This window comes from Drosophila guanche, unplaced genomic scaffold (genome assembly GCF_900245975.1).
Source record: "Drosophila guanche unplaced genomic scaffold, DGUA_6, whole genome shotgun sequence".
Classification (NCBI taxonomy): Eukaryota; Metazoa; Arthropoda; class Insecta; order Diptera; family Drosophilidae; genus Drosophila; species Drosophila guanche.
In genome coordinates this window covers 452,191-478,647 of record NW_022995751.1, presented here as the reverse complement: position 1 = coordinate 478,647, position 26,457 = coordinate 452,191, and the positions used below count along the sequence as shown (strand labels likewise).

Genomic DNA, 26,457 nt, shown 5'->3' with positions numbered 1-26,457 from the left:
GTAAAAAGCAAACCAAATGATACCTGTGCACAGTGGGACAGATTAGCCTTTTAAATGAAGAGAAATTTAAACTGCAACTAACATTTTTTCGATCTCTGTTTACCCTTTGCAGTGCCCGACAACTATTATGGCAGCAGTGGAGGCGGTAGCGGCGGTGGCGTCGGCAATCCAGGAGCGCCCGGAGCTCCCCAGACCCCCAGCTACCTGACAACGTCCTACTTCAACGCACCGACGCAGCAGCAGCGCAGCTCTGGCGTCAACGGCTATCATTCCCTGCACCAGCAGCAGCAGCAGCAGCAGCAAACGCAGCAGCATCAATCCCAGCAGCAGCAGCAGCAGCAGCAGCAACAAGCGTACGCGCAGCAGCAGCAGCAGCAGCATCCGCACTCGCAGCTGGCGCCTCCCTCGCATCCACATCCACACCAAGCGCAGCAGCAGCACACGCATTCCAGCATCGCCAATGCAGCGGCGGCCTCCGTTGTGAGCAGCAGCAGCAGCGCGGTGGCAGCGGCCGCCATGCTCAGCGCAAGTGCAGCGGCGGCGGCCGCGGCCGCCTCACAGAGCGTCATCCAACCGGCGACGTCGAGCGTCAGCTATGATCTCTCCTACATGCTGGAGCTGGGCGGCTTCCAGCAGCGGAAGGCGAAGAAGCCGCGCAAGCCGAAGCTGGAGATGGGCGTGAAGCGGCGCAGCCGGGAGGGCTCCACCACCTACCTGTGGGAGTTCCTGCTGAAGCTGCTCCAGGATCGCGAGTACTGTCCGCGCTTCATCAAGTGGACGAACCGGGAGAAGGGTGTCTTCAAGCTGGTCGACTCGAAGGCGGTCTCCCGCCTCTGGGGCATGCACAAGAACAAGCCGGACATGAACTACGAGACGATGGGCCGTGCCCTGCGCTACTACTACCAGCGCGGCATCCTGGCGAAGGTGGATGGCCAGCGGCTGGTCTACCAGTTTGTCGATGTGCCCAAGGATATAGTCGAGATCGACTGCAATGGCGTGTGAGAGAGGAGAGGTGAGGAGAGGAGAGGCGGCTGTAAATAGATGTAATCCGAGATCGGTTCAGATCGGATCACTTTCAGATCGATGGCAATATGTTCTGGGGAACGTAATAACCGTAATAACCGGCTAGCGGCAATAGTAGCATTGGGATCGATCCGATTGGGATCGGATCGGATCGGGGCTACGCGAAGGAGGGAAGTGATGGATTTCCTTGTATATTGTATGTGTTGAGTTTCTTCGTGGAAGAGTATAAATTACATAGATGATAGTCCCAAAAATATACCCCAGAATTATAGATGTACACCCTGTAGCCCTGGTCCACAGACACAGACCCAAGCACCCAGAAACAGACACACAGAGACCCTATACATAGGACCTGCATTCAAACATACATAAATAATGATCTATTCATTGGCGTTAGTGTTGTACTTGTAACTTTAACTTTAACTGTAGTTCTAACTGTACGATTAATTAATGAATATTGTTATTATTGGTTATTCTATTATTATCACTATTATTAATATTATGATTATTATTATTGCGGATGGAATGGACCGACTCTTACTGATATACGATCGATACGAGTACGAGTGGTGTATATGGGTACGTGGACGCATAGCTGCAAGAAATTCTCTATCTCTATCCATCTATATGGCTCTGTATATGAGTATATTTTATGTATTGTATCTGCCCCTAGCCTAATATCAACTTTCAACTGCCCCCCCCAGCCCCCGCTGCCCGAGGACAGGACAGGCACTGATCGGGATATGGGATGTACATATCTGTGTCCTCTGTGCTCTGTGCCTGTCCTTCGGCTAATTGTTTTTGTTGCTTATTTTATAAAAAGAAGAAGGAAAGAAATTTATTATTTCATAGTTATAGCTATTTCTACGCGTATGTATATTTAGGTTATTTATTTAAGTTTTTCTCCTTACCCCCTGCTTACCCACCATTTAAAATCCTACCACGCCACACTTCCTACTTCCTAACTGGAGCTACAGTAAACAAACCCTGCCCCGTCTGCACAAACTGGTGGTCTATACTTTCTTGTAATTATTATTTCATAAGTTTCGTATAATTGTACACAAAAAACTCACAGCAAACAAAAATATGAAAAGCAAGAGCACGGCAAAGCTAACAGGTAGCTAACATTTCAGGGGCTCCCTGGAGCCCATGGAACCCGCACTCTGTGAGCAATCATCGTTTAAGCAGTCCTAGAACAGCAAAACCAAACTCAACAAAAACTCTTTCGATCTGAAGTTTAATATATTTATAAAGCGTAAAACTAAACGTAAAAGTTAAACTTAACTTCTGTATTCTTGTAAACGTCACACTGCCACAAAAACCGAGACAAACAGAATCAAGATTTTGCCTAAAAGTTTCAACCACTGTAAATGCAACAGCAACTGCAACAGCAATCCTCAATGCAACACACTGCAACACCCTTTTACAACAATTTCAAACACTGCCCAAACGAGCAATCTCTTTCAAAAATGCAAACATTAATAAGAGGGAGAGAATGGAGACCAACTCCTAGTTCTTTAATCTACATCTCTATATACTAGTTGCGTTCTCTAAGTACCTTTATCTATTATTATTATTATTATTATGCTAACGAGTATGTGTACGTGGAGTGAAGATGAGAAATTTTACAATATATCTTTCATTTTGTTTATGATGATTGATTGGTTAATTGATGATTGATGATTGATGATTGAATGCTTGGATGATGCAAATAAACAAAGTGAGTCTTGAGTTCAACTCTGTTCATTGTAAACATTTTTTATGATTATTTTTTTATTTTTAAATAAAATTATTATTTCAATTTCTGCATGCGTTTTATTTACACCCTACGTTTGACACCCAAACGAGAAACGAGAAACGAGAAACGAGATAAAACACCCCAGAAAAAGATAAAGGAGCGAAGAGAGTAGAACAGTAAGCAAACGATATGATACAAATATATGGAACCCGCTACAAATTTGGAATCTAGATATACCTCCCATGACAAAAGTGCATAAAGTTACATAAGTTATAAAATATATTCAAAGTCTATATAGGTTAAGCGATATTTACGAACGATTCTATTGAGCAGATCGCATATTTTAGATAAAATCTGATTGGTGTACGATGGACACACGAAACGACACCACTTCACGAGGTCTCAGTTTATGAGGTTTCCCCACAGATCATGGATTTATAATTAAACATGTCTATGTCTATTTACTAGATTAAGTCATCGCATCTACCATTAGCCATGCGAACAGTACATCAGTTATTAGTTAGTTGTTAGCGGATAAATATTCCCATGTTATAAGGATGCGACGTACATAAATATGTAAATGTTAAGCACACACCGACACAGAATCGAATAGAACAATATAAATTCAAAGATTATCGACTCAAGTACAACGAAATCAGTAAACACGAATCTGAGCCACTCACTCCCCTGAAGGACGCAGCTTTAAACCCACTCCAAGATAGGACTTCCTCATTAAACATGAAACCATTCCTCAAGATTTTCAACAGAAACCCGGGAATATTTCTACAAGTACACATGCCTAGCACGATAATTGTAAATATATTTAAACAACTTCTGGACCTCATGTTTCCACTCGAATATTAACGTAAAGTATATACATATACCAATTATTTGTTGAATTGGATAACCCCGAATGCTGGATAAGACCAACTAAATTAATTCATAACGAAAAGCGCAGCCCTTGAGCGCGATTTCTTAACTAGACTAAGGCGAAAACCCGAACAAACAAATGCAAATATCTAGTTTTAAAGCCGAGCGGAGGATAATTTGGAGACAACTGAACGGAATTTGTGTTGTCTGAAGGCACACGGATTGGCACGGGATTAGGAAAATATGTTGAATGGTTTAAAGTTAGTCGCAATTAGGTTATGTTGTAGATAACCAACCTAAACTTAAGTGTTTTACACGTTTATTTGACTTTTGGTTTATGCATTGTACATTTAACAGACACTTTTTGAAATGTCTGCAAAGAGAAATCAGCTAAAGCCAGCCAAAACATATAATATACACACAAGTATGTGTGTATTTATGTATTTCTTATAAGAGAACGAACGTTGGGATCCGTAATATGGTATGTAGGTGAATTTTAGAAGATAGTGGGAGAGGCAATGAAGGTTTAGTCTTAATTTTATAAGGATAAACGAAAGAAGATCCAAAAACGCAAGCTAGCATAATTATTTACTGTTACGACATAAGAATTTTAAGATTTTTAGCTAAATTTTGTATATTTTAATCTACAAACCATACAAAAAAATATATATATATTATCTGTTTTATAAATAACAATAAAACGAAAAGTGTATGTTTTTGATTTGGATTAGCAGGCCATAATATTTAACGTAATAATACGTTATTCTTCAAACTGATGATAAATGGCCCTATGCCAGCCAAATTAATTGCCCACAACTTTAATAAGTACTCAACGGGTTGGTTTGAATTTCAATTTCACAAAAAGTATGTAAATTGACATGTAGAGTATGCCATATTTAAAGAATATCGAAATTTCACTTATCGCAGAAAAGTACCGATATCTTTGGTATTTGGCACACATGTATGTATCGATAGTTGCCGAGCACGTTTGGGACCAAATTGTCGAAGATTCAACGAAGTTCAGGTGAAATATATCGTGGTAGTTCCTGTTGTGCAGGTAGAGTACAGTAAAACAGTATTATTTTCCTCCGCTTAGCCCAACTTGCTCGACTGTATAAATAGAGGGGGCATAGTGGGCTAAGTTCGATCACTCACTCGTGACATTTGACACATAGGTATATTTCATCATTTGTTTGGTATATTACAGTATATTTTTGCAGTGCTGCCACACTGGGTTCTACGTTTGTGTGCGTGTGTGAATACATTTTTTCTGCAAATTTTGTCATTGTGATCACATTTTTGTGATGCGTCGTAGAATAAATAAAGTGCAGTAAAGAAATCGTGATGGTGTTTGTGGCCAACGCGACGGAAATTGCAATACAAATAACTATGAATTGAAACGAAAGTTGCATAACACGTCGCTGTCGCGGTAGTGTCCCGCAGTCGCAATTTCCAGAAAACCACACCACACACACGCGCGCGGACACGCACACGCACACAACAGCAGACAAGAGCAGCGCGGCGGAAAAGTGTAAAAAACTGTAGCCGCAACAGCTAATCGCAGTCGAATCGAATGTGCATTCCGCGTCTCACATAGCCAATGTGCTGTGGCAGCCGCAGCGAGTGCTCCCCGTTCCCTATTCCGCCTCCCCGCCACCCACGCCATCACCACCAGCACCAACACTAACGCACTCGCCTCGTACCACACAGCCGACAAAGAAAGAGCGCTCTGCTTCTTCGTACAGTTCCTACGACGGCAGCCAGCGCTTGAGTCAGCATAGCAAGAGTGAGTGAGAGAGAGAGAGAAAGAGAGAAAGAGGAAGAGTAATCAGAGGAGAAATCCGGGAGCAAGCAGAATCTGTGCGATCCAACTGCGGGAGCGCGCAATAAAGAGGCTTGCATGTGAAACTAAACAAAGGAAGGGGCAAAGCAATCAGCAACGGCAGCGGCGGCGGCGGCAATGAGTCTCATGGCCACGCCAATGCCCCCGGGCAGCTCGGCGAGTGCAGGATCATCCGGCTCAGCCAGTGCAACGCCCGGAGCCAGCAGCAGTAACAGCGGCAGCAGTAACAACAATCTGCCATTCGAGAAGGACAAGATCTGGTACTTCAGCAATGAGCAGTTGACCAACTCGCCCAGTCGTCGATGTGGCATCAAAGGCGACGACGAGCTCCAGTACAGGCAGATGACCGCCTACCTGATACAGGAGATGGGACAGCGGCTGCAGGTGTCCCAGCTGTGCATCAATACGGCCATCGTGTATATGCATCGATTCTATGCGTTCCATTCATTCACCCACTTCCATCGCAACTCCATGGCATCGGCGAGCCTATTTCTGGCAGCCAAGGTTGAGGAGCAGCCCCGCAAACTGGAGCATGTGATACGAGCCGCCAACAAGTGCCTGCCACCGACCACCGAGCAAAACTATGCCGATCTCGCCCAGGAGCTCGTCTTCAACGAGAACGTGCTGCTGCAGACGCTCGGCTTTGATGTGGCCATCGATCACCCGCACACGCATGTAGTGCGCACGTGCCAGCTGGTCAAAGGTAGGCACCAATCTGCTGTAAAATATATCCCAAAATCCCAAATGATGTGCAAATAGAGCGATTTGTGAATTGATTACTGTGATATATTTTAGCGTGCAAGGATCTGGCGCAGACCTCCTACTTTCTGGCCTCAAACAGGTATGGCTCAACACTCTGGTGACCCAATCCTTGATCCAATCTCTGTCCCCACAATCCTCAACAGTAAAAATGTATATGCGAATGTTCGTGTGTGTGCGTGTGTGGTGGTGGTGTGCTATAGTCGTGTCCATTCTTGCAACGAGTGGGAGCAGAGTCAAGCCATGATTCGGCTACCTGCTTAGGTAATAGTCAAAACAAAAGGAACAAAGTACGGACCCGACCCTAGTTGAACATAAATGACATTTATTTGCCACTCCAGGGACAGTTGTTGTCTCGGGTCCGACTAATCCGCTAAAATCCCACGAATTTACACACATCTTGTTAACACATTTTGACCAGAAACAGAACCATTTTATGACATTTTATGTTATGCCGAGGTAATTTGTCGGATTTCTTAGCTAAATTATTGGACCGACCATCCATCGATTTACCTTGGGTTTTTTCCTGCAACTAAAATGTAACTGGAACTGAAAGAAAAATACAAAATAAAGAAAGGGGACACCCTGCGGAAATACGAAGAATACTACTAGACTTTTAGTTATTTGTTTAAACTGTGGGGGGATACGGGAGTAGATGGCTCAAATGTGATACCCACCTGCGCGCAGACACACAAACACATGAAAACATACATACACAGCCTTCGATTTGCCACTTAATTTCACTAAAATACCATCCTGGAAACAGCCTGCACCTGACCTCGATGTGCCTGCAATATCGACCCACTGTGGTGGCATGTTTCTGCATTTACTTGGCCTGCAAATGGTCGCGATGGGAGATCCCGCAGTCGACCGAGGGCAAGCACTGGTTCTACTATGTGGACAAGAGCGTGTCGCTGGACCTGCTCAAGCAGCTGACTGAAGAGTTTATTGCCATCTATGAGAAGAGCCCCGCCCGCCTCAAGTCCAAGCTGAACTCGATCAAGGCGATCGCCCAGGGAGCCAGCAATCGGACGGCATCGAAGGACAACAAGCCCAAGGAAGACTGGAAGATGAGCGAGATGATGAAGGGCTATCATTCGAACATTGAGCCGCCGCCAGAGCTGGCCATGAATGGCAACGAAAGTCGCGATCGGGACCGAGATCGGGAAAGAGAGCGCGAACGGGAACGGGAAAGAGAGCGGGAGCAGTCGACGCTTTTGCCGCCGCCAGCAATGGTGCCGCAGCAGAGGCGACCAGATGGCAGCCATCAGCGTTCATCTTCCGCAAGCAATGTCCCTCTCAGCTCCTCCTCATCATCATCATCGTCGTCCGCTAGCCACAACAAGTTGCCAAATTACGCGGGTGGCCTGCCACCCGATGGTCATCCAGGTGAGTAGACAACTGACAGTGCATCTCCCAGGAGAGCGAAGAACTCAACTCGATTTCTACTTATAGATCACAAGTCGAAGCAGCAGGGCTACAACAACCGCTTGCCCTCCGGCCACCAACGAAGCAGTGGCAGCCTGGGCGCCACGGCAAGCGGGAGTAGTGGCAGCCAAAGGAATAGCTCCAGCTCGTCGTCCAGCCAGCAGCAGCAACCCGGCCGTCCGCCCATGCCCGTGGACTATCACAAGTCGCGCGGTATGCCGCCGGTCGGTGTGGGTATTCCTCCACATGGTGCACACAAAATGACTTCGAGTGCGAAGCCCCAGTCGCAGCAGCCTCCGCCAACGCATCCATCTGCCTCCAACTCATCTGCAGCGGGCCTTTCCTCAAAGGACAAGTCGCAAAGCAGCAAGATGTACCCGAATGGGCCGCCATCCTATAGTAACAGTGCCCCCCCCAATCCCTTGATGTCACGCGGAAGCGGAGGCGGTGGCTATCCGGGCGGCAACAACGGGGCACAGCCCCAGCCCCCAGCTGGCTATGGTAGCAGCCATCGAAGCAGCAAATCCGGCTCCACCGTCCACGGCATGCCGCCATTCGAGCAGCAGCTGCCCTATCCCCAGAGCCAGGGCTACAGTCACATGCAGCAGCCACAGCAACAGCAGCAGCAGCTTTCCTTGGAAGCGCCTCCCCAGGCCTCGTCGCAGGCCAAGAACAATTCCCTGTTCAGTCCCGAATGGAGCGATATCAAGAAGGACCCACAAAGCCAGCCCTTCAATGGCCTCCTGCCGCCTCCGGCTCCACACGGCCACGACTTCAAGCTAAACAATCATCCGCGCGACAAGGACAGCCCCAAGAAGGATCGCCTCACGCCCACCAAGAAGGACAAACATCGTCCCGTGATGCCCATGTCCAGCAGCGGGTTACCCAATGCGTCGTCCAAGAATGTCGCCATGATGCCGCCCCACAAGAAGCCGCAGCTGCCGCACGGAGGGGAACTGCTGGCCAATCCCAATGAGATTCGCGATGTCGGCAATCTGAAACGGGCCAACGAAATCTCAGGCAGTCAGTACGGACTGAACAAGCTGGACGACCTGGACGGCAGCAGTCTGCCGCGCGAGAAGCTCCGCAAGCTGGACAACAGCAGCAGCCTGCCCGCATATCCCAGCTACGAGGAGAAACACACGCCCCTGAACATGTCAAATGGCATCGAGACCACTCCGGATCTGGTGCGCAGCCTGCTCAAGGAGAGTCTCTGTCCGTCGAATGTGTCGCTGCTGAAGCCGGATGCCCTCACCATGCCAGGACTGAAGCCGCCAGCGGAACTGCTAGAGCCCATGCCATCGCCGGCGACCATTAAAAAGGAGCCGCTGGTGGGCAGCTTGAGTGCCGTGTCCAAACTCATAATCCCCACTACCCCGATGGAGGTGGACGCGCTCACTAAACTGGGCGGCGGCGACTTCAAGGATGACAGCAGCAGCAAGTCGGAGAAGAAAAAGAAGAAGGACAAGCATAAACATAAGGAGAAGGACAAGTCCAAGGACAAGTCGGATAAGGAGGAGCGCAAGAAGCACAAGAAGGACAAGCAGAAGGATCGCAGTGGCAAGGACAGCTCGCTGGCCAACGACTCCCTCAAAATGGTGATCAAGACCAGCGCTCCGACGAATCCCAACGGCGGCACAGCGGCTCCTCTTAAGCTTAAGATTAGCAAGAACAAAGTGGAGCCGAGCAACTACTCTGCGGCTGCCGGATTGGCGGTGGCCCCAGGCTATGGCCTGCCGCAAGCGGTGGCCACGACATCAGCTTCATCCGCGGCGAGTTTGAATTTAATGACAGCGGCACTTGCTCCTGGATTGCCTCCATTTGCCAGCGGCTATAGCACGGGCTCCTCGGGCGGCAGCAGTAGCAGCGGCAGCAACAAGAAGAAGCACAGCGAACGCGACCGGGACAAGGAGAGCAAAAAGAACAAGGGTCAGGGTCAGGATTATTCGAAATACAATGGAGCTGTCGGTGCAGGCATGGGTGGTGGCGTTGGCGTTGGTGGCGGCGTATTTGCGCCTCTCAGCGGTGCAGGCGCCGCACCCAACATCTCCACGGCGATGAGCCTGGCCTCGAGCATGCCGATGACCACCACCACATCCTCCATGCTGATGACGTCCACGAATGCTGTACTCCCAATCGGCCTGCCACCGCCCGCGCTGCCAGTCTACGGCAAGAAGTAGCATCAGGAGATAGAGGATGAGAAGAGGCAGGAACTGCCACAGGATGAGGATGAGGAAAAAGAGGAGAGGAGACACGAGGAGCTCCCAGTTTATCCATAAGTCGCACTTTTGATAATTGTATAGAGACCCCGTAAGCTGATGGTAGATTTAGTCGTTAGAATTGTTGGTGAGATGCAGATTCAGATGCATTAGTGGCCTAAGTTATTATTGATTCATTTTAGTTAAGCAAAACGTGAAAAACAAAATCATTAAACCACAAAATTCACAAACCCCGAAGATCGAATTCGAATCAAGTCGAAAACGAAGATGAAGAAGACGAAATCGGAGATGCAATTCGAAGAGACGCAAAACGGCTGATCTGATTCTGACCGATTCTCCAGTTGGAGAATATTAATCTATAACTCAAAACTCAATGAGCGAAAACTTTTGTACAGCATTAATTAATTTATAATTATACTACATTACATACAGTTACACACCCACACGCACACAGAAAACACCCACACACACACACCACACATAAAGTAGTTGTAAACGAGTTGTTGACATCGGAATCGGACTTAGAAATCCAAGAATTGGATAAATATTAAGAGGAAAAAAAACATAGACAGACGTAAACAGAAATAGACACCCATCGTACATATAGAGAAGTACCTTCCCTAGCGAGGGTTTCTCCATTAGTTGCAACCACAACACGGCCGTCTAGCATTTAAGTTAGCAAATCAATACCACAGAAAACACACCCTATCTGATGTACATAGCCACACCACACCACACCACACACACAATTGAATACACAAAACGAGAGAGAGACACTCAAAAGATATATATATAGGACCGACTTCCGCTTAGCAAATATACAATATATAGTACGGCCCCCCAACTAATTACAGGCCGCTGCAGGAGGACTTTTGGAGATTCAGAATAATCCACACCGAACAGAGTAGAAATACTAGCAGAAGGAGGAGGAGAGAATAGAGCAGAGAAGTGAAGTTAAGTGAAAAGATAAAGCCAGCGCTTTGATTCAAAATTGAAGACGCCAAACTACATAATAAATTATTGAATTAAATCATAATTGCTACGCGTAAAAGTGGATGATGATGCAAGTGAATTCAAATGCAGAGAGGTTATTGTTTAGTTAGCAAAGTTTTTCTATACCCAGCCAGCCCCGACCAATTCCGAATTCCAACTTTGTTTTCCATATATGTACGCCCCAAAACCCCCAATAGCAATACTGACAGCATTGTCTTTCAGTGCTTTTCAATGAATAGAATTAAGCTTAACCAATACCAATACCAATTTGATCGTTTCGGCGGTGGATAATATGTTTAAAAGGTCGCCCGAAACGTTGACGTAGCTTTCATTTGTTTTTTTAATTTATTTTTAAAGCTAGCATTACGTGGAAACAAAAACAACAACAAAAATCCCTTAACAAAAACAAATTATACAAAACAAAAACAACAAAAATATTCCCAAAAAAAAAACAAAATTATGTATAAAAACAAAATCGTTGTGCAAGAAAACATAAAAAAGAAAAACGTTACAAAAAATGATGTGAAAAAAACAAAAAAGAAGAAAAGTTCGAAACTTATAGAAACCTAAGCGGAAAGTAAATGAATGCATCTTCGAGGCGGCAATTAGTCAGGAGTAAGTGAAATCAAATGAAATTGAATTTTTATGTAATTTTCGACACTAAGCAAAAGAGTTAAGCGAATGTTTTTTCACCATTATTCGTATTCGTGTTCAATTTCTCTACTACTGCATTAATCTGCAGTCATACATAGTATATGCATATAGTATATACACATATATGTAGCCCTAAACTATCCACTAAACCACACATACACACACAAACACAGATACATACTCCCCCCTAAACACACAAACACAAACACACACACACACACGATACAAAACATATAATTTAAGTTATAATTGAGGAGACATCCGTTCGTGTTTCTTAACCCTTCGATCGATTCGGGAGAATCGTACGATGTGTAATTTGCAGCTAAGATTTAGTTTTTTCTTTTTACATACTTATTCTTGAAACAATCCCCTAAGCCCTAAGCCCTGACCCTACCCATACCCAGCTCCTCTACCCTTCCCCTACCCTACTTTAAGTTTTTGTATATACATAGAAAGAAAGAAATGGAAAAGCCGCTCCTCGAGGAACGGGCCAGTGCCGGGTTTCATTGGGATCACGAATGCGTAGTACGAAGTGTGTGCGGTCGATCGGTCGGTGTGTTCGAAAATGAATCCACTCGACACCTGCCCGCTCCACGAGGTGCTCGGATAACCAGGCAAAAATCCAAAACAAAAAACCAATAAAAATGAGAAAAAATAAACAAAAAAAATCAGGAAAAAAATTAAATACAAATAAATGTACAATGCGCTTTTATTCAGACTCTCACATGAGCCCTGATCCATTCGAGATAGCTGGTGATGCGCGTAAAGACCGCCGGGAAGCCCACCTCGCAGCCCATGTTGGTACCGAAGGACGTGGACCCAATCAGTGTGGGTTTGTTGCCCTCCATAACGACCAGAGGACCGCCGGAGTCACCATGGCAGGTGGACTTGCCGTTGGTAGTGCTCATGCAGATCATGTTCTCCGATACTGCCCCGCTCCAGTACATCTTGCACAGGACATGCGGCAGGACGGGCATCTTCACGTAACGCAGCGCCGGAGACACCACCTCTGAGCTGTCGCTGTCGCGTCCCCAGCCCGAGGCGTAGGCACTCTGGTACTCGTAGGTGGGATAGGACCCGTTGACACGCCTCGGCAGGATGGCGGACCGAATGCTCTCGGTGAACCGGACTAAGACTGGCAGCCGGATCAGTGAAATGTCGTTGGCCACCGTGCTCGCTGTCCAGTTTTTGTGCACAATAATCCGAGACTTGTCCACGTGGAACCGCCTCTGTCCGGGTTCGTTTTCGTCCTGAATGTTGATGGCACCCAGGTAGACGATGGCCGACTCTGCCCCGTCCGTGCAGTGGGCAGCCGTCACAATCCAGCGATGGGAGATCAGAGTGCCGCCGCACCAAGTGCTCGTGTTGCCATAGGAGATGTTCAGACCCGCCTGGTAGGGAAACTGTCCCACCACGGCCAGGTCCCCATTGGTGATGCGTGACTCCAGATCAGCCAGAAGCGGCACAGCTGCGCAGGAGCCAGCCAACGCGACAGTCAGCAGAATAGTCGATAGTATTTTCATCTTACTTAATTGGTTGTCAAATGACTGATGAAGACGATTGTCCAACAGTTATATAGGAGCAGTGTAGCCATTTGGCCTTATCGACGATCGAGAAGCCCTTGACCATTGAGCACCACAGATAGTTGGCGGCGTAGAACCACCTGCTAGTGATTATTCCCAGAGATACGAGCTGAAAACAATCTACTTGAAGGCTGCTCCCTAATTTGTGTGGGATTTACACTCGATTCCCCATGAACAATTGTAAAGAAATGCTAATTGAAATACAGACTGCACGTGATAAAAGAGAATGAAGATTCCCCCTTTCAGTAGGGAATTGAGAACCCTGAAGACCGACTCCAACCATCTAACTTTTTCTATCAGTTGGATAGGTAAGTGGCTCTCAAAATATCGCATGCGATAAACTTTGTTTCTGCTCACATTTTGTATCAGGCAGATAAGATCGTAAAAGTAGAGGCGTTTAGTTTAGTACTTTATGTGATAGTATTACGCTTGTGGAACAGTAATACGTCAACAATTGAATGAATATGTTATCAAAAGATGTTCCGACAGTGGCATACACCTGCACACCTTTAAATCCATGTATAAAACAGAATTCTGTGACAAAGATTTCATTGATGAAATGTTTCCCAGAAACATCAAATATTTTTGACTAATGGTAGAGATGGGTACAACTATAATTAAGAAATTTTTAAACTACTATTGTTTCAGCTATGTATGTGAGGAGGATACGCAAATTCTGCACACACCTAAGGAGGTTATCACACTGGCAACACACACTGAACCCCCATTGCTATCGGAAATTCCGAGCAAATGCTAAAGCAAAACACATGTACTTCAATGAGTTCAGCAATCAAGTGGCGTTCAGATGGCTTGCAAATGATAATCCGTAATCGAGCATTATGGCCCATTCGGGCGACTATAAACGGCCAATCAGGGCAGATTAATCCACTAAAGAGGCCATAAATCCACATCCAGGTGGGTACGTTTCGTCAGTGGCAGAAAGAGTGGAATATACTCAAGATGCAAATAAGTTCGGCTCTCGTTGGTCTCCTATTCGTCGTTCTCCAGGTGAGAGGTCTCCTCTGCCTGGATCTGGCTCGTGGCGCACTGATGGGGCGCATCAGTGGCGGAGAGGAGGCCCGCGAGCATCAGTTTCCCTATCAAGTGGGTCTATCAATAGGGGAGGCCAATGACTTGTTTAGTTGGTGCGGAGGTAGCTTGATATCGAATCAATATCTCCTGACGGCTGCGCACTGCGTGGAGGAGTAAGTGGAGGAGCCCCAGAAAATTGTTCGAAAGGATTAAGCTGACAATTATGCCCCTACAGAGCCATCTCCATCACGTTCTACTTGGGCGGAGTGCAGCGACTGTCTCCCAAACAGCTAATGCGTACGAACAGTCCCGTGGTGTACCTTCATCCTGACTGGAACAGCCAAACTCTGGATAACGACATTGCCCTGCTTCGCTTACCCGAGGCTGCTGTCTTTAGCAGCGCCATACAAGTCATCAGACTGCCGGGAATGGCCTCAAGACATGTCAGCTACGACTACGTCCCTGCCACAACCTCTGGATGGGGTCGCATGAATGATGGTATGTCTGTTATCTCATGTACATCAGACTTTAGATCTCCACTGCATCCCTGTATTCTTTTTCCAGAATCCACTTTCATTTCCGATCATCTGCGTTATGTCGTGCAGTTTGTGGAGTCGAATGAGGATTGCCGGTACTCCTTTGCCAACATCAAACCGACCAACATCTGCATGGATACAACCGGCGGCCGATCGACCTGCACCGGAGACTCTGGAGGTCCTCTGATCTATCATGACACCTTGCAGCATGCCGATATCCTGATCGGTGTCACTTCCTATGGCAAGAAGACGGGCTGCACCAAGGGCTATCCCTCGGTCTTCACCCGCGTCACAGCCTACTTGGATTGGATAGCGGAGGTGAGTGGAGTTGTCTACGCGTAGAGTGGCCCGCGTTGGCTGGTTGGCTGATGAAACAGTGCTGGGCACTGTAAATAAATTAAATCAAATGTTGAGCATTTCAAAAGTGCCTCAGTGCTTGTTGTTTGTGGAAAGGGGGCGTGAGGAGTGTGGACGGCGGCAGGTGCACTTGAGAAATAACCAAACAGATAACCCAACAGCCGAACTTTCCTATTGATAAAGAATTAGCTGGAATATAGGCACGCGGAGTGTACCTCTGAATGGCGGATGCAAAGGATATTGGACGAATAAAACTCTTTTCTCTGTTATATTTTATATTATCTAAAAGCTCAAAGTTCATTTATTGTGTCCCTTTTTCTTTGAAAATTTCCATTAGTCGCTGATTTGATCTCTCGTTAGGCTATCTTTTGGCGAGGAGAACTGCCAATTCATTTTCTCCGTATCTCTCAGCAGTTTCAAGAAGCGCGAACAGATCTGGATGTGGCGCATGCCGATAGGGCCGTTACACAAGGAGCGGGCCACAGCCACTTGAGCAGGTGGCCGAATCGGAAAGACCACAGATCAGATAGTGCGTCACGTCATGAGGTTCGATTGGATGGACGGGCGCCTATAAAAGCAGTGGGACGAGCCCAGATCACGTATACTTTTCATAGGTAGCCCAATCATGAAAGTGCTCGTTGTATTCGCTTTGGCTTTGGCCTACGCCTCGGCATCGGCTCTGCGCGGTGTCCAGACCGGACCCGACGGACGCATCACCCACGGCGAGGATGCCCGCACCGACCAGTTCCCCTACCAGGTTGGACTATCCCTGAAAATCGGCTCCTCTTCGGCCTGGTGCGGTGGCTCCCTCATCGGAAACGAGTGGGTCCTGACTGCCGCTCACTGCACTGATGGGTAAGCAATTCATCCAGAGATTACAGCAAACAAAAGTAACTAAAGTTATACTTTGACTTCCCTGCAGCGTTGATTCCGTTGAGGTCTATCTGGGTAGCACTGTGCGCTCCAGCCCCAAGGTCAAGCACCACGTCACCAAGGACGACATCATCATCCACGCCGACTGGAACAGCCGCACCCTGAGGAACGACATCTCTCTGATCCGCATTCCCCGCGTCGAGTACAGCGGCGCCATCCGTGCCGTTGAGCTGCCCCGTGAAGAGTCCCACTACTCCTCCTACGATGGTGATGAGGTCATCGCCTCCGGCTGGGGCCGCACCTCCGACGACTCCAGCGCCGTCGCCGCCCACCTCCAGTACGCCCACATGAAGGTCATCTCCAACAGCCAGTGCAAGCGCACCTACTACAGCACCATCCGCGACTCTAACATCTGCGTCTCCACCCCCGCTGGCGTGTCCACCTGCAACGGAGACTCCGGTGGCCCTCTGGTCCTGGAGCACAGCAAGGTCCAGGTTGGTCTGACCTCCTTCGGCTCTGCCGCTGGCTGCGAGAAGGAGTACCCCGCTGTCTTCACTCGCGTCACCAGCTACTTGGGCTGGATCCATGAGCACACCGGCATCTCTCGTTAATTTGCTGATGTTTCTTCTCCTTTTGTTCGGAGTAATAAAGAATAGATTTTGAAAAAAGACGTGCATTATCCTTTATGTCCTTGCATCCGAAAGGATTGAAAACGATCCTGGGAATTGTTCCGATCGCGATAAGGCGTGGCATGTCCTGATCCGACAGAAAACAGCATAGCTTTGGGCACAGTTTCGCCAAAGCCATGAGTGGAAAATTCTCGAACTACGATATTTTAGTTCCTGAAGTGACCGGCGTGATCGCAGGGCGCCACTGTGAAAATTAGTAAGACAAAAAAATTAAACCTTGAAGTAGGCTACAATATTTTTTCAAAATTTCACGAAAATTCAGGAATTTCCGTTGCGAAGTGATTGCAAAGGATCCAGGACATTGTCCCGATCTGGAGACATGTCCTTATCCCACAGGACACAGCCGATTGTCCCGATCACGAGGATGCGTGGCACGTCCTGGTCGGCCCACAAATAAAGGAGAAAACAACAAAACAAATATGTCCTGTTGTTGTTGTCAATTTATGTTGTTGTACAACAAAAGTGGTTTTTGCTATTGTTGTACAACAACCACAACATTGTACAGTGGCGCCCCCACTATCACGACGGCCACTTCATTAAAATGGCCGAAAAATGGAAAATTTCCAGCCTAAGTACTAGGCGAACAGAAGTCAGCAGAAGGTAACTGGTTTCCATGTTTTTTCACTGTGTCAACAGCTGGCTGCTATGAAATTGCGATTTGCACAGTGGTGCTCCAAAATCACAATGGGTTCGGAAATGGCTTCCTGTGATCGGAAATGGCTTCTTATGATCGGAAAAATTTCCCTGATTTGATGGGGTCCTTATCAAGGATCAAGGAGCAAGGATGCGATATTAAAAATACATATTTTTCATTTTTTAATAGTTTATTAAGGACATTAAAGGTATTATAAATCAAGTGAAGGCGCCTGCAGCAAGACATTATCCTTGGCACTGTGCTCCTCAATGGACTCCTTGAAGGGCACAAGTACGTGCTCCACCCGCTGTTGCAGCTAGAGCTTCTCCTTGTTCCGCACCGAAATATGATGGAGCTTCTAGGACAGCAAGAAATCGCGAATTAGCTCAATCTCTCTCTCGCTGAGCATCCGCCTTAGTAGCTGGTTGTACGCGAGCATCGTTTCGTGTGCGATTGTAGTCGTAACGCCAATGATCGTGGTATTCCGCTTGTAGCCCAGCCAATTGTCGACAACCTGCAGAGTGCCGAGGACAATCTCTGCCTTGAGCATGTCGAGAAGAACTGCAACTGGATTGCAGCGCATCTGCTGGTTGATCAACGACAGGATGAGCTGTTGCACTCAGTTCCCTTCTTAAACAATTACTATCCTTTCACTAGGGACACGGATATCTAGCAAACATTCATCTCTTCAGTAGCCGCCAATCTATTGGTAATGTGGACTGCTATTTCGCGGCTCCCCTGACAGCTAAATCCTGCGGCACCTGCAAGTAGGGAAAAGGTTATCATTGGAAGAGGATGGTGAAGAGGTTAACCCACTAAACATGCCGTATATCCGTTTGGCCAGGTTCACGCCTCATTTGTCAGGAAAAGCAGTTCCTCAGGAAAGTTCCTTTAGCACATTGTGGCAGGGTTTCCACATAGCATCTGCAGATTATGCAGTGTGCCGAGGACAATCTCTGCCTTGAGCATGTCGAGAAGAACTGCAACTGGATTGCGGCGCATCTGCTGATCAACGACAGGCTGAGCTGATGTACTCAGTTCCCTTCTCGAAGAAATTGTATCCGTTCATGTATCCGATATCTACAAGTTTCCCATCTCTTCAGTAGCCGCCAATCTGTTGGCAATGTAGACTGCCATCATGCGGCTCCCCTGACAGCAAAATCCTGCGGCACCTGCAAGTAGGGAAAAGGTTATCATTGGAAGGCGATGGTGAAGAGGTAAACGCTCTTAACATGCCGTATATCCGTCTGGCCAGGTGCACGCCTCATTTGACACGAAAATAAGTTCTACAGGAAAGTACTTTTGGCACATTGTGGCAGGGTTTCCACATAGCATCCAGTGCTCGTGATACAATCTGTACGGCAGATAAGATACAACATCAAAACAAATGAAACACTCTCCACGTGCCTAAATGATATCGCGAAAACAGAAGAGACCTCGTAGTTGCAAGGCACCTTGTACACTAGGTGCTGATCGAAGCGAAAATGAGATCGATGCTGTGATATCGAACACACTTTGCAAATTAAGTGCTGTTCGACGCAAAATGATATCGATCTTGTGAAATTGTCACCTAGTTGCTGGAATACACCTTGCGGATTAAGTGCTGTTCGACGCAAAAATGATATCGATGTTGAGAAATCGACGCCACCTAGTTGCTCGAACACACCTTGCAAATTAAGTGCTGTTCGACGCAAAAACGATATCGATATTGAGAAATCGACGCCACCTAGTTGCTTGAACACACCTTGCTAATTCATTGCTGTTTGGCGCGAAAACTATCTCGGAACTGTTAAATTGACGCAGCACTTTGTGCACAAACAAAACGATAACACCCGCGTCATCTTTGAAAACTGAAAACTCAAGCAATTATTCCGTTCCGGTCAATATCTTTTACCACATATTTCTCCTGTATTTCCAATTAAGTATTCCTAAATTTGTATGTATGTATGAAAGTGGTTACGGTTATAAAAATAATGAATAAGCATAATGAATAACCTCCTATCCCATGGAGAAGAATGATAACCTGAAGGCCATTTCAACAATGTTCTGTGGAACATCAGATCGATGACATATGTAGACCTCTTTGGCTGGCGACTGAAAGAGCCGACCGACCACCACAAATCGAAAGGATTTCGTGGAACAGGCCTGATTCTCCGTTCTGGAAGGCGGGAAGGCTTCCAATGTCATCCCGTGCTCCCTCACCAGCGATATTGCATTGCTGCTGCTGTGTCCATTGGCGTTGACTGGCCCTCTAATGGATTCAGTGAGCTGTCTCCGGTAGTGCTTGGAGCGCTCCAGTACAGAGTGAATGATGTGGCAGGCCTGGCGTATTTCGGAAAGAAATGTGGCACTCTCCGCGCAGTCATTGAAGGGAGCGAACAGAGATCCATTGGCTATGTCAATGTACACATAGTAAAGGACACAGTTCTTCCAGCCGGCGGATATCTTCACTGGCACCACATTGCTGATTTCCTTCCACATGGACTCGGTCATCTGGCTCTGATTGTGGGTCTCCGATCTCAAATTGAGGCCATAGTGCAGCGGATGTTGAACGGCAAAGTTCTCCCAGTCCGACTCGCTGTCGGAGTCCTCTGCGCCGCCATGGATAGGTGTCAGACGCTTGCGCGACGAATCATCTTCGCTGGGCGTCAGACTGTGTATCGAAGATCCGCCCAGGGAGGAACAGAGCTGTGCCTCCTCATCCACAGATACCGCAGTACTCAAGACCGTAAGCTTTTGCTTGAGGAAGGACTCCAGTTTGCCGTTTGCCTCCTTCTCGTCCTTTGCCTCAGCGCCAATTTGCTCCAGCACTTGAGGCCGCTTGTTCGAAATGGACCAGAACATGGCCAGCGACTCGATGCCACACTGAATGAGGTGATCCAGTGTCTCCTGTATCTCCTCGATGTAAAAGAGCGATGGTCCCACCACGGTGTCCGGCGCCATGTCTGGTGCATCGAATATCTTCAGGATAACTGCCAGGCTGAGATGGTTGCGTGTGCAGATGGTCAGAAAGTATCGGCCCGTGGCATTGGGCAGCACGATCTCCTCCCACACATACAGCTCCCGGACACGCACACTCGGTGCTCCAATCAGATCGAAGATCCCACGGCATCTCAGGAAGCCCTCGACATTGGCCCGCACTTCAGCGGGCAGCAGGCTGGCCACCAGGAATTGATTGTAGTACAAAGCGCTGCCATAGATGAAGAACTCGCGGTGAGTGGTCAACGGCTCATCGTTCCAGTTGCGGTAATCCATGGCCTCCATCTCGCTCAGTGCATCGAATACGCGCAGCTGCGCCTCCTTGGGCAGGGGCAGATTCCGTGACTGCCCGAGCAGCTCCTCGAACTGCGTGGCTCCACGGCAATTGAGCAGCAGCCGAGTGCGCTGAATGCCACAGAAGTGGCGCAAGAATGATCTCAGATCTCCGGACCTGCCCTCTGTTTCTGCACCTGCAAAGTTTTCCAGCACCAAGCCCGGCATGGAGAAGCGTATATATCCAATCAGCTCATCCGAACGCATGTTGCACTCGGCCGCGCTGTAGAGACTGTTTGCGTAGGCGAACAGAACCAGAAAGCCATTCAGCCGGCGGTAGTTCACATGATAGGGAACCTGGTCGACCAGCAGGCGCGAAGTGATTGGCTGGGTGTGCAGCTCGCTGAGCACGGCATGCAGGGTGAGGAAGCTGCCACGTGCCTTGTACAGGAAGTTGGTCGTTGCTCCCTCGGGGTAGTAGTACAGCGAGTCCTGGTGCTGGTCATGCTGGTAGCATTCCGGTGGCAGCAACAGCATGCCAAAGGGCATAGGATCGGCAGTCTTTAAGGGGTCAGGCTCTGGCAGCAGCAGTTCCTCAAACTTATCCGCAAACATGGCAAAGTTCTCCACCTTGCGCACCTGCTCCTCCTGCTGGCCAGGTCCGTAGCTGGGATCCGCCGCTGCTGCTGCTGCTGCTGCTGCTGCGGCGTCTGTGGAGCTGGAGGAGGCCTGGAAGCAGAGGCAGACCTGAGTGGGCTCCACGAATTGCTGCAGCAGCTCGTCGACATTGCTGGCATACAGCTCGATGCCGTTGAGCGACTTGAACCAATCTCCCCGCTTGATGTCGTGCTGCATGGCGCTTATGTCGTGCACAAAGCCCTCGACCATGAGACACTCTGGCTGGTCGGGAAAGGGCAGCACTCGGAATCCAAGAATCGACTCCACGGCTGTGGAGCGGCGTCCAAAGCGAAACCGATCTGCTGCAGTTATAACTAGCTGCAGCTTCTTGTTGCTGCTGCTGGCGTCCCCATGCGATGTCTTGAAGTGTGAGAATCGAAACTCGTCGGGCTCGGGCTCGGGCTCTGACAACTGGTTGCGACTGTGGCTCTGGCTCTGCATCTGCGCCTGAGTCTGAGTCTGGGAGTGGGACGGGCGACTGGCATTATGTTGTCGTCGCATCGGCTTCTTTCCCAGGCGCAGTGAGCGGCGCATGAATTCCACCCGACGCTCCGCCGAACTGGCTATGCTTGACTTCACATTCTGCGGCATGTATTCAACGTAGAAGAGGCTGCCGTCCGTGGCCACGTATTCCTCCCAGCTGGCCGAATCGCTACCGTCGCTGTAGGAGTTACTGATCGAAGAGCTGGAGCTGGAAAAGGCCTCCGAATTGGCATCAATGCCTGCCAGACTACCCGGAGACTTGCGCATTTCGGCAGCTATTTTAGACAAGTTGTCTCTTTTTCAATCAGATTGCGTTCTGCCGCATAAAGTAACGCGAGGTCCGCTGATCTTTACATTTGAATGTCGACTGACTGGCAGACTCTTCTCACAGAACCGAAAACCCTAAAACTACACACAGTTCTACCTTGCTCAAAACCTGTTTCTAATTGCAGTCGAGTCAGAGCCAGAGATCAGTGTAAGCCCACCTGGAGAAGGCTGTGTATTGCCTTTTTCTCTTTGCCATTTAACAGCGGGAAACTACTTGCGCTCTTCGCTTCTGGTAACGATTATGTTTGTAAATAAATCTAGGCAAATGATTTCACAGAAGTAACAACAGAAAGACTTTAGAACATAGATGATAAAAGTACAAAATGTCAAAAATATCAGAAAATATGAAGAAAGTTGTTGTGAAATCCCACCTAAAATAAGTAACTTTGAAATCTTTATTAGCGCCAATCAACAGATAATCTTGGGGGTTTGCTAAGGTGTCTTATCGCTTTCATTTGAACTGTAAATCACGTCTAGGGACTATCAGTGGTAGGAGCAGTTATATGTCGACTCATAGACCGTCGAGACATGCAATTGATATCGTTGGTAGTTGATTCGTATTACTGCTTACACAGTTTAGCATTATAGACTAATCTGCGTTCGGCAACGAACCATAATTATCCGATAATGAAACATGGACCTCTCTCCCTACTCAGACCGAAGCGTGGGACTGGGGGCGGAACGAACGCATTCTGCCACCGAAAGACTGATACCCGCTGCTGATAGCTGGAACCCCATTCAAAGGCAAGCCAGGCAAAAATATTGCCAAAATTGATAAGCCGTATCGTGTCAGTGTTGGCCACATATCGGCTGCCACCAATTATATTCGCTGACCATTGGCAAACACTTGTTTTGGTTAGTCTTTTTCGGTAAAGCAAAAGCATCGGTACGTGCGAAAAGCGTTTGGGAAGAGACAAACAAATAAAGACTTAACTACAAAGACAACACTTGAATAAAATAAGATTATAATCAACAAAGGAAGTGTCAACAATATATGTACCTAACAGACGAGTGCTACGAGAATGTACGAGTATGTTTGCTCATTGACAAAGTAGGAACTTGCTCTTCGACAATCAATAATTTGTGGACACTGATAACGGCGATAATTAATAGACCTATAAAATGCCTTCTATATTCATATTAGAAGTCTTTCTCGTTGTGTCTCTGCTACGTGAAAATGCACAAGCAATTAGTGGCAGTGAGTTCCGACGATCAATGAGTTCCGACGTGCAGCCCAATCCAAATCTACGCCAGATAACGACCGATGAGAGCGGAGAGTCCACTGCGGATGCAGATCTCAAGTCAGCTTTGCTCAAATACGATTCGGATGATGGTAACAGTTGTCTGCTCGATATCATCAAGGAGGATGTGCTGTGGTGGTCATATCCAAATGGAACCCTGAAGCAGCTCAATGGAAAATACTGTGAGTAGTTGGAGAAATCTCTTCTTTCCTCTGTTCTGATTTGATACCATTTTTATGCACAGCAACATACTTATATTTGGACCTGTCGCATGGCAACATGGTGGAGGACACAGACTTGTTCCAGCAGACCAAACTCTCACTTACATTTAACATGAAGAAAGTTGAAGTCTTTTCGGCTGCCTACAACACACTCAATGCAGTGCCCTACCAAGCGTTGTACTCTTTAAGGGACTCGTTGAAGCTGTTAACTTTGAGGGGAAACAAGTTTGCGGACCTACTGCCGGATGCTGAGGGTAAGTGTGGCTAGAAGTTGTTTGCACTTAAACTATAGAAACAAGAGACAAATACACCCATTCCTATGATCAGTTATCATTCGCAAATTTCAGCCGTTGAGCGGTATTTGAATGAAACTCGTGTGGACTCCATTAACAACACAACACAACACAAATGCGAGCAGTTGCTGGCACAAAATGCCACTGATCTGTTCGATCGGGAATGCTTTCTATACACAACAGACAACAACACGAACACGAACACGAACACGAACAACGCCAACACGATAAATCCCCCAACGAATGATAAATCCTATGGTGATTACATTCAGTTACTGAAAGCGAAGGTTGACCAACTTGGGAAGTCAAGTAAGACCACAATTACACACACATTTATTACCACAGATAATGCCTTTAGTCTGTGATAATTTGTAATCTGTAATCCTTTAACTTCTCTCACTTAGAGCAAGCCATTGCTTGGGCCACCTTTCCGAATCTAACACGGCTCGTGGAGCTGGACATCAGCAACTGCAGCATTGAGTATGTGGAGAAGGAGGCCTTTAGGAATGTCACCAACTTGAAGCGGCTCTTCATGTCGGACAATAAAATAATGACCATCAATCAGGACACGTTCTATTATATTCAGGGAGTGCAGTATTTGGATATTTCCTTCACCAACGTACTCACGTACAGCTACCAAATATCAATGCCCACACTTGAGATGGCCATGAGCCTCATTTACGGACTAAAGATACAGCAGAATGCATTTAAACTGCTGCCGGAATTGATCTATCTGGATGTTTCCCACTCGAAAATGACTCGCAACAGTGCCGTGGCCTTTGCACACTTGGGGCCAAAGCTGAAGTTCCTCAGCTTGTGCTACACGGCCATTCCCATGGTGAGCAGCGCAATTTTCAAAAACACCGCCCTGGAAGGCCTCGACTTGTCGGGGAACCCCTTCGTGTCGAACAATATCTTGGATGATGCTTTCGATGGGATTGGCAGTACGTTGAAGTACCTGTACTTTGAGCACTCCAACCTCAAGGATATGGACTGGTCCAGGCCCCTGAAGAACGTACAAATCCTGGGCTTGGCGGGTAACAACATAAACGCGCTGTCTTCGACCATGTTCGAGCCGCTGAAGAGCTTGGAAATACTCGACTTGAGCTCCAACCACGTTGGCAATTGGTACAAGAGCGCTTTCGACAATAACCTTGAGCTCCGTGTGCTGAATCTTCGCAGTAATAACATTAATGTGCTGACCAATGAGATGCTCAAGGACTTTGAACGCCTCGAGTACCTGAGTCTCGGCGACAACAACTTCATTTGCAACTGCCACCTGAGGGAAGTGGTCGAGGTGGCGGCGGGTAACAACAAGGAAGCCGACTGTTCGTACAATCTGCTCAACATAAGCCCCACAAGTTCGTTGAATATCCAGAAATTACTGAGCACCGCGGAAACTCTAAACATAGATCGAAAGCTCTGGCAGAACCGATTTCTGCCGCAGCTGAAAAACAGCTACAACAACATCAAAGACTACAAGCGGGTGAACAAGATTTTCAAATTGCGATTCTTAGCTGGCCATTACAGTGTCTCCAGATGTCCTGCCTCGACGCCGTACCCAATGTCCGAGCTAACCAACGCTGAGATGTTGACTTTGAAGTTTCAGCTGCTTGACTATGATGCGTCGCAGTATTGGTGCTTCAATGACACCGATCAAGTGCAGGTGGAGGAGCTGAACTGCCAGGTTCGAGCCATGAACGAAATCTCAAACGAATTGCACAACCTAACGACGACGCTTATAGCGGTGATTGGCACCATCCTCGGCCTGTCCATTTGTGGCTTCATCATCTATCTGAAGCGTTGGCACATTCACTACTACTACTCGTCGCTGAAGTCCGCAGCTCTGCTGTCCAGTGCATCGAAAGAGTCGGTGGACAGCTTTGCGCATTTGTCGCAACGTGATCCCAGCACGGTCTACGACATCTTCATCAGCTACTGCCAAAACGATCGAGCGTGGGTGCTGAATGAACTGCTGCCCAATGTCGAGGAAGCAGGAGATATTTCCATATGTCTGCATGAAAGAGATTTTCAGGTTCGTTGGGGGGTTCCTTAGGGGGCTTAATGTGTACTAATGTAATGAGATTTTCTTTGCAGATCGGGGTCACCATACTGGACAACATTATCTCATGCATGGATCGATCGCACTCATTGATGCTGATCATTTCCTCCAAGTTTCTACTCAGCCACTGGTGCCAATTCGAAATGTATCTGGCCCAGCATCGGTGAGCAAAGCCAATCTGGCATGCCATTCCAGTCCTCACACACTTATCTTTCAGCATTTTTGAGGTCAGCAAAGAACATTTGATCCTTGTGTTCCTGGAGGATATACCGCGTAGCAAGCGTCCCAAAACCTTACAATATTTAATGGATGTGAAAACCTATATCAAATGGCCAGTCGAAAAACCCAAGCTGGAGGAGCGTAAGCTATTTTGGAAACGCTTGAGAAGATCGCTGGAAGTCATTGGCATTCGTCATTCGAAAGAGAACAAAGATTGAGGAACCCATAAATAACCCAATAAATTCCTAGTCAGTTTTACATGTACCTGATCAAAAATAGATTAATACGTAAAATATACTCAACCAGTGTGTGTGTGTTGGTGCTGCTTTCCACATTTTTTGAAACAGGTGAAGCTAGGTGAAATCACGTTTTCGTAATGTTTTCACTTTCATGAAATGCCGATAGTATGCATATTAACATATGCATCCGATACATACGCTTTACAGCTAT

At 47.4% G+C, this 26,457-nt stretch overlaps 6 protein-coding genes across 9 annotated transcripts in view; 4 read left to right on the top strand and 2 right to left on the bottom strand.

Annotated features, from left to right (window-relative positions):
• The window catches only part of LOC117586943 (ecdysone-induced protein 74EF), a 37,306-nt gene extending 35,195 nt beyond the window's left edge, over window positions 1-2,111 (top strand). For 2 of the 3 annotated variants that reach the window (XM_034277310.1, XM_034277309.1), the window contains one exon: window positions 113-2,111. In XM_034277310.1, coding sequence (XP_034133201.1) covers window positions 113-1,002 — 890 coding nt within the window. In that variant the 3' untranslated portion in view covers window positions 1,003-2,111. The remainder of the gene's footprint in view (window positions 1-112) is intronic. The other variant, XM_034277311.1, reaches the window with a different exon arrangement.
• A 2,768-nt stretch (window positions 2,112-4,879) lies between these two features.
• LOC117586940 (cyclin-T) lies at window positions 4,880-11,265 on the top strand. The gene is made up of 4 exons (XM_034277307.1): window positions 4,880-6,177; window positions 6,270-6,315; window positions 7,000-7,622; window positions 7,689-11,265. The coding sequence occupies exons 1-4, from the start codon at window positions 5,592-5,594 to the stop codon at window positions 9,839-9,841; spliced, it is 3,408 nt and encodes a 1,135-aa protein (XP_034133198.1). The 5' UTR covers window positions 4,880-5,591; the 3' UTR covers window positions 9,842-11,265.
• A 953-nt stretch (window positions 11,266-12,218) lies between these two features.
• Window positions 12,219-13,082, bottom strand: LOC117586962 (serine protease 3). Its single transcript, XM_034277334.1, has one exon. It carries the CDS (start codon window positions 13,048-13,050, stop codon window positions 12,241-12,243), a length of 810 nt encoding a protein of 269 aa, XP_034133225.1. The 5' UTR covers window positions 13,051-13,082; the 3' UTR covers window positions 12,219-12,240.
• Window positions 13,083-13,208: 126 nt separating this feature from the next.
• On the top strand, window positions 13,209-16,576 carry LOC117586946 (brachyurin). Of its 2 annotated transcripts, XM_034277315.1 has the most exons (5): window positions 14,056-14,315; window positions 14,378-14,640; window positions 14,707-15,008; window positions 15,613-15,890; window positions 15,958-16,576. In XM_034277315.1, the coding sequence occupies exons 1-5, from the start codon at window positions 14,071-14,073 to the stop codon at window positions 16,517-16,519; spliced, it is 1,650 nt and encodes a 549-aa protein (XP_034133206.1). In that variant the 5' UTR covers window positions 14,056-14,070; the 3' UTR covers window positions 16,520-16,576. The 2 variants fall into 2 exon arrangements, with proteins under 2 accessions (XP_034133207.1, XP_034133206.1); XM_034277316.1 differs by lacking the exons at window positions 15,613-15,890; window positions 15,958-16,576 and adding an exon at window positions 13,209-13,418 and having other exon boundaries at window positions 13,759-14,315; window positions 14,707-15,137.
• Window positions 16,577-19,117: 2,541 nt separating this feature from the next.
• LOC117586944 (protein inturned) lies at window positions 19,118-22,086 on the bottom strand. Its single transcript, XM_034277313.1, has one exon. The coding sequence runs from the start codon at window positions 21,909-21,911 to the stop codon at window positions 19,230-19,232; it is 2,682 nt and encodes an 893-aa protein (XP_034133204.1). The 5' UTR covers window positions 21,912-22,086; the 3' UTR covers window positions 19,118-19,229.
• A 352-nt stretch (window positions 22,087-22,438) lies between these two features.
• On the top strand, window positions 22,439-26,304 carry LOC117586942 (toll-like receptor 1). Its single transcript, XM_034277308.1, has 6 exons — window positions 22,439-23,394; window positions 23,457-23,687; window positions 23,781-24,035; window positions 24,131-25,761; window positions 25,824-25,951; window positions 26,006-26,304. The coding sequence occupies exons 1-6, from the start codon at window positions 23,094-23,096 to the stop codon at window positions 26,223-26,225; spliced, it is 2,766 nt and encodes a 921-aa protein (XP_034133199.1). The 5' UTR covers window positions 22,439-23,093; the 3' UTR covers window positions 26,226-26,304.
• The last annotated feature ends 153 nt before the right edge of the window (window positions 26,305-26,457 follow it).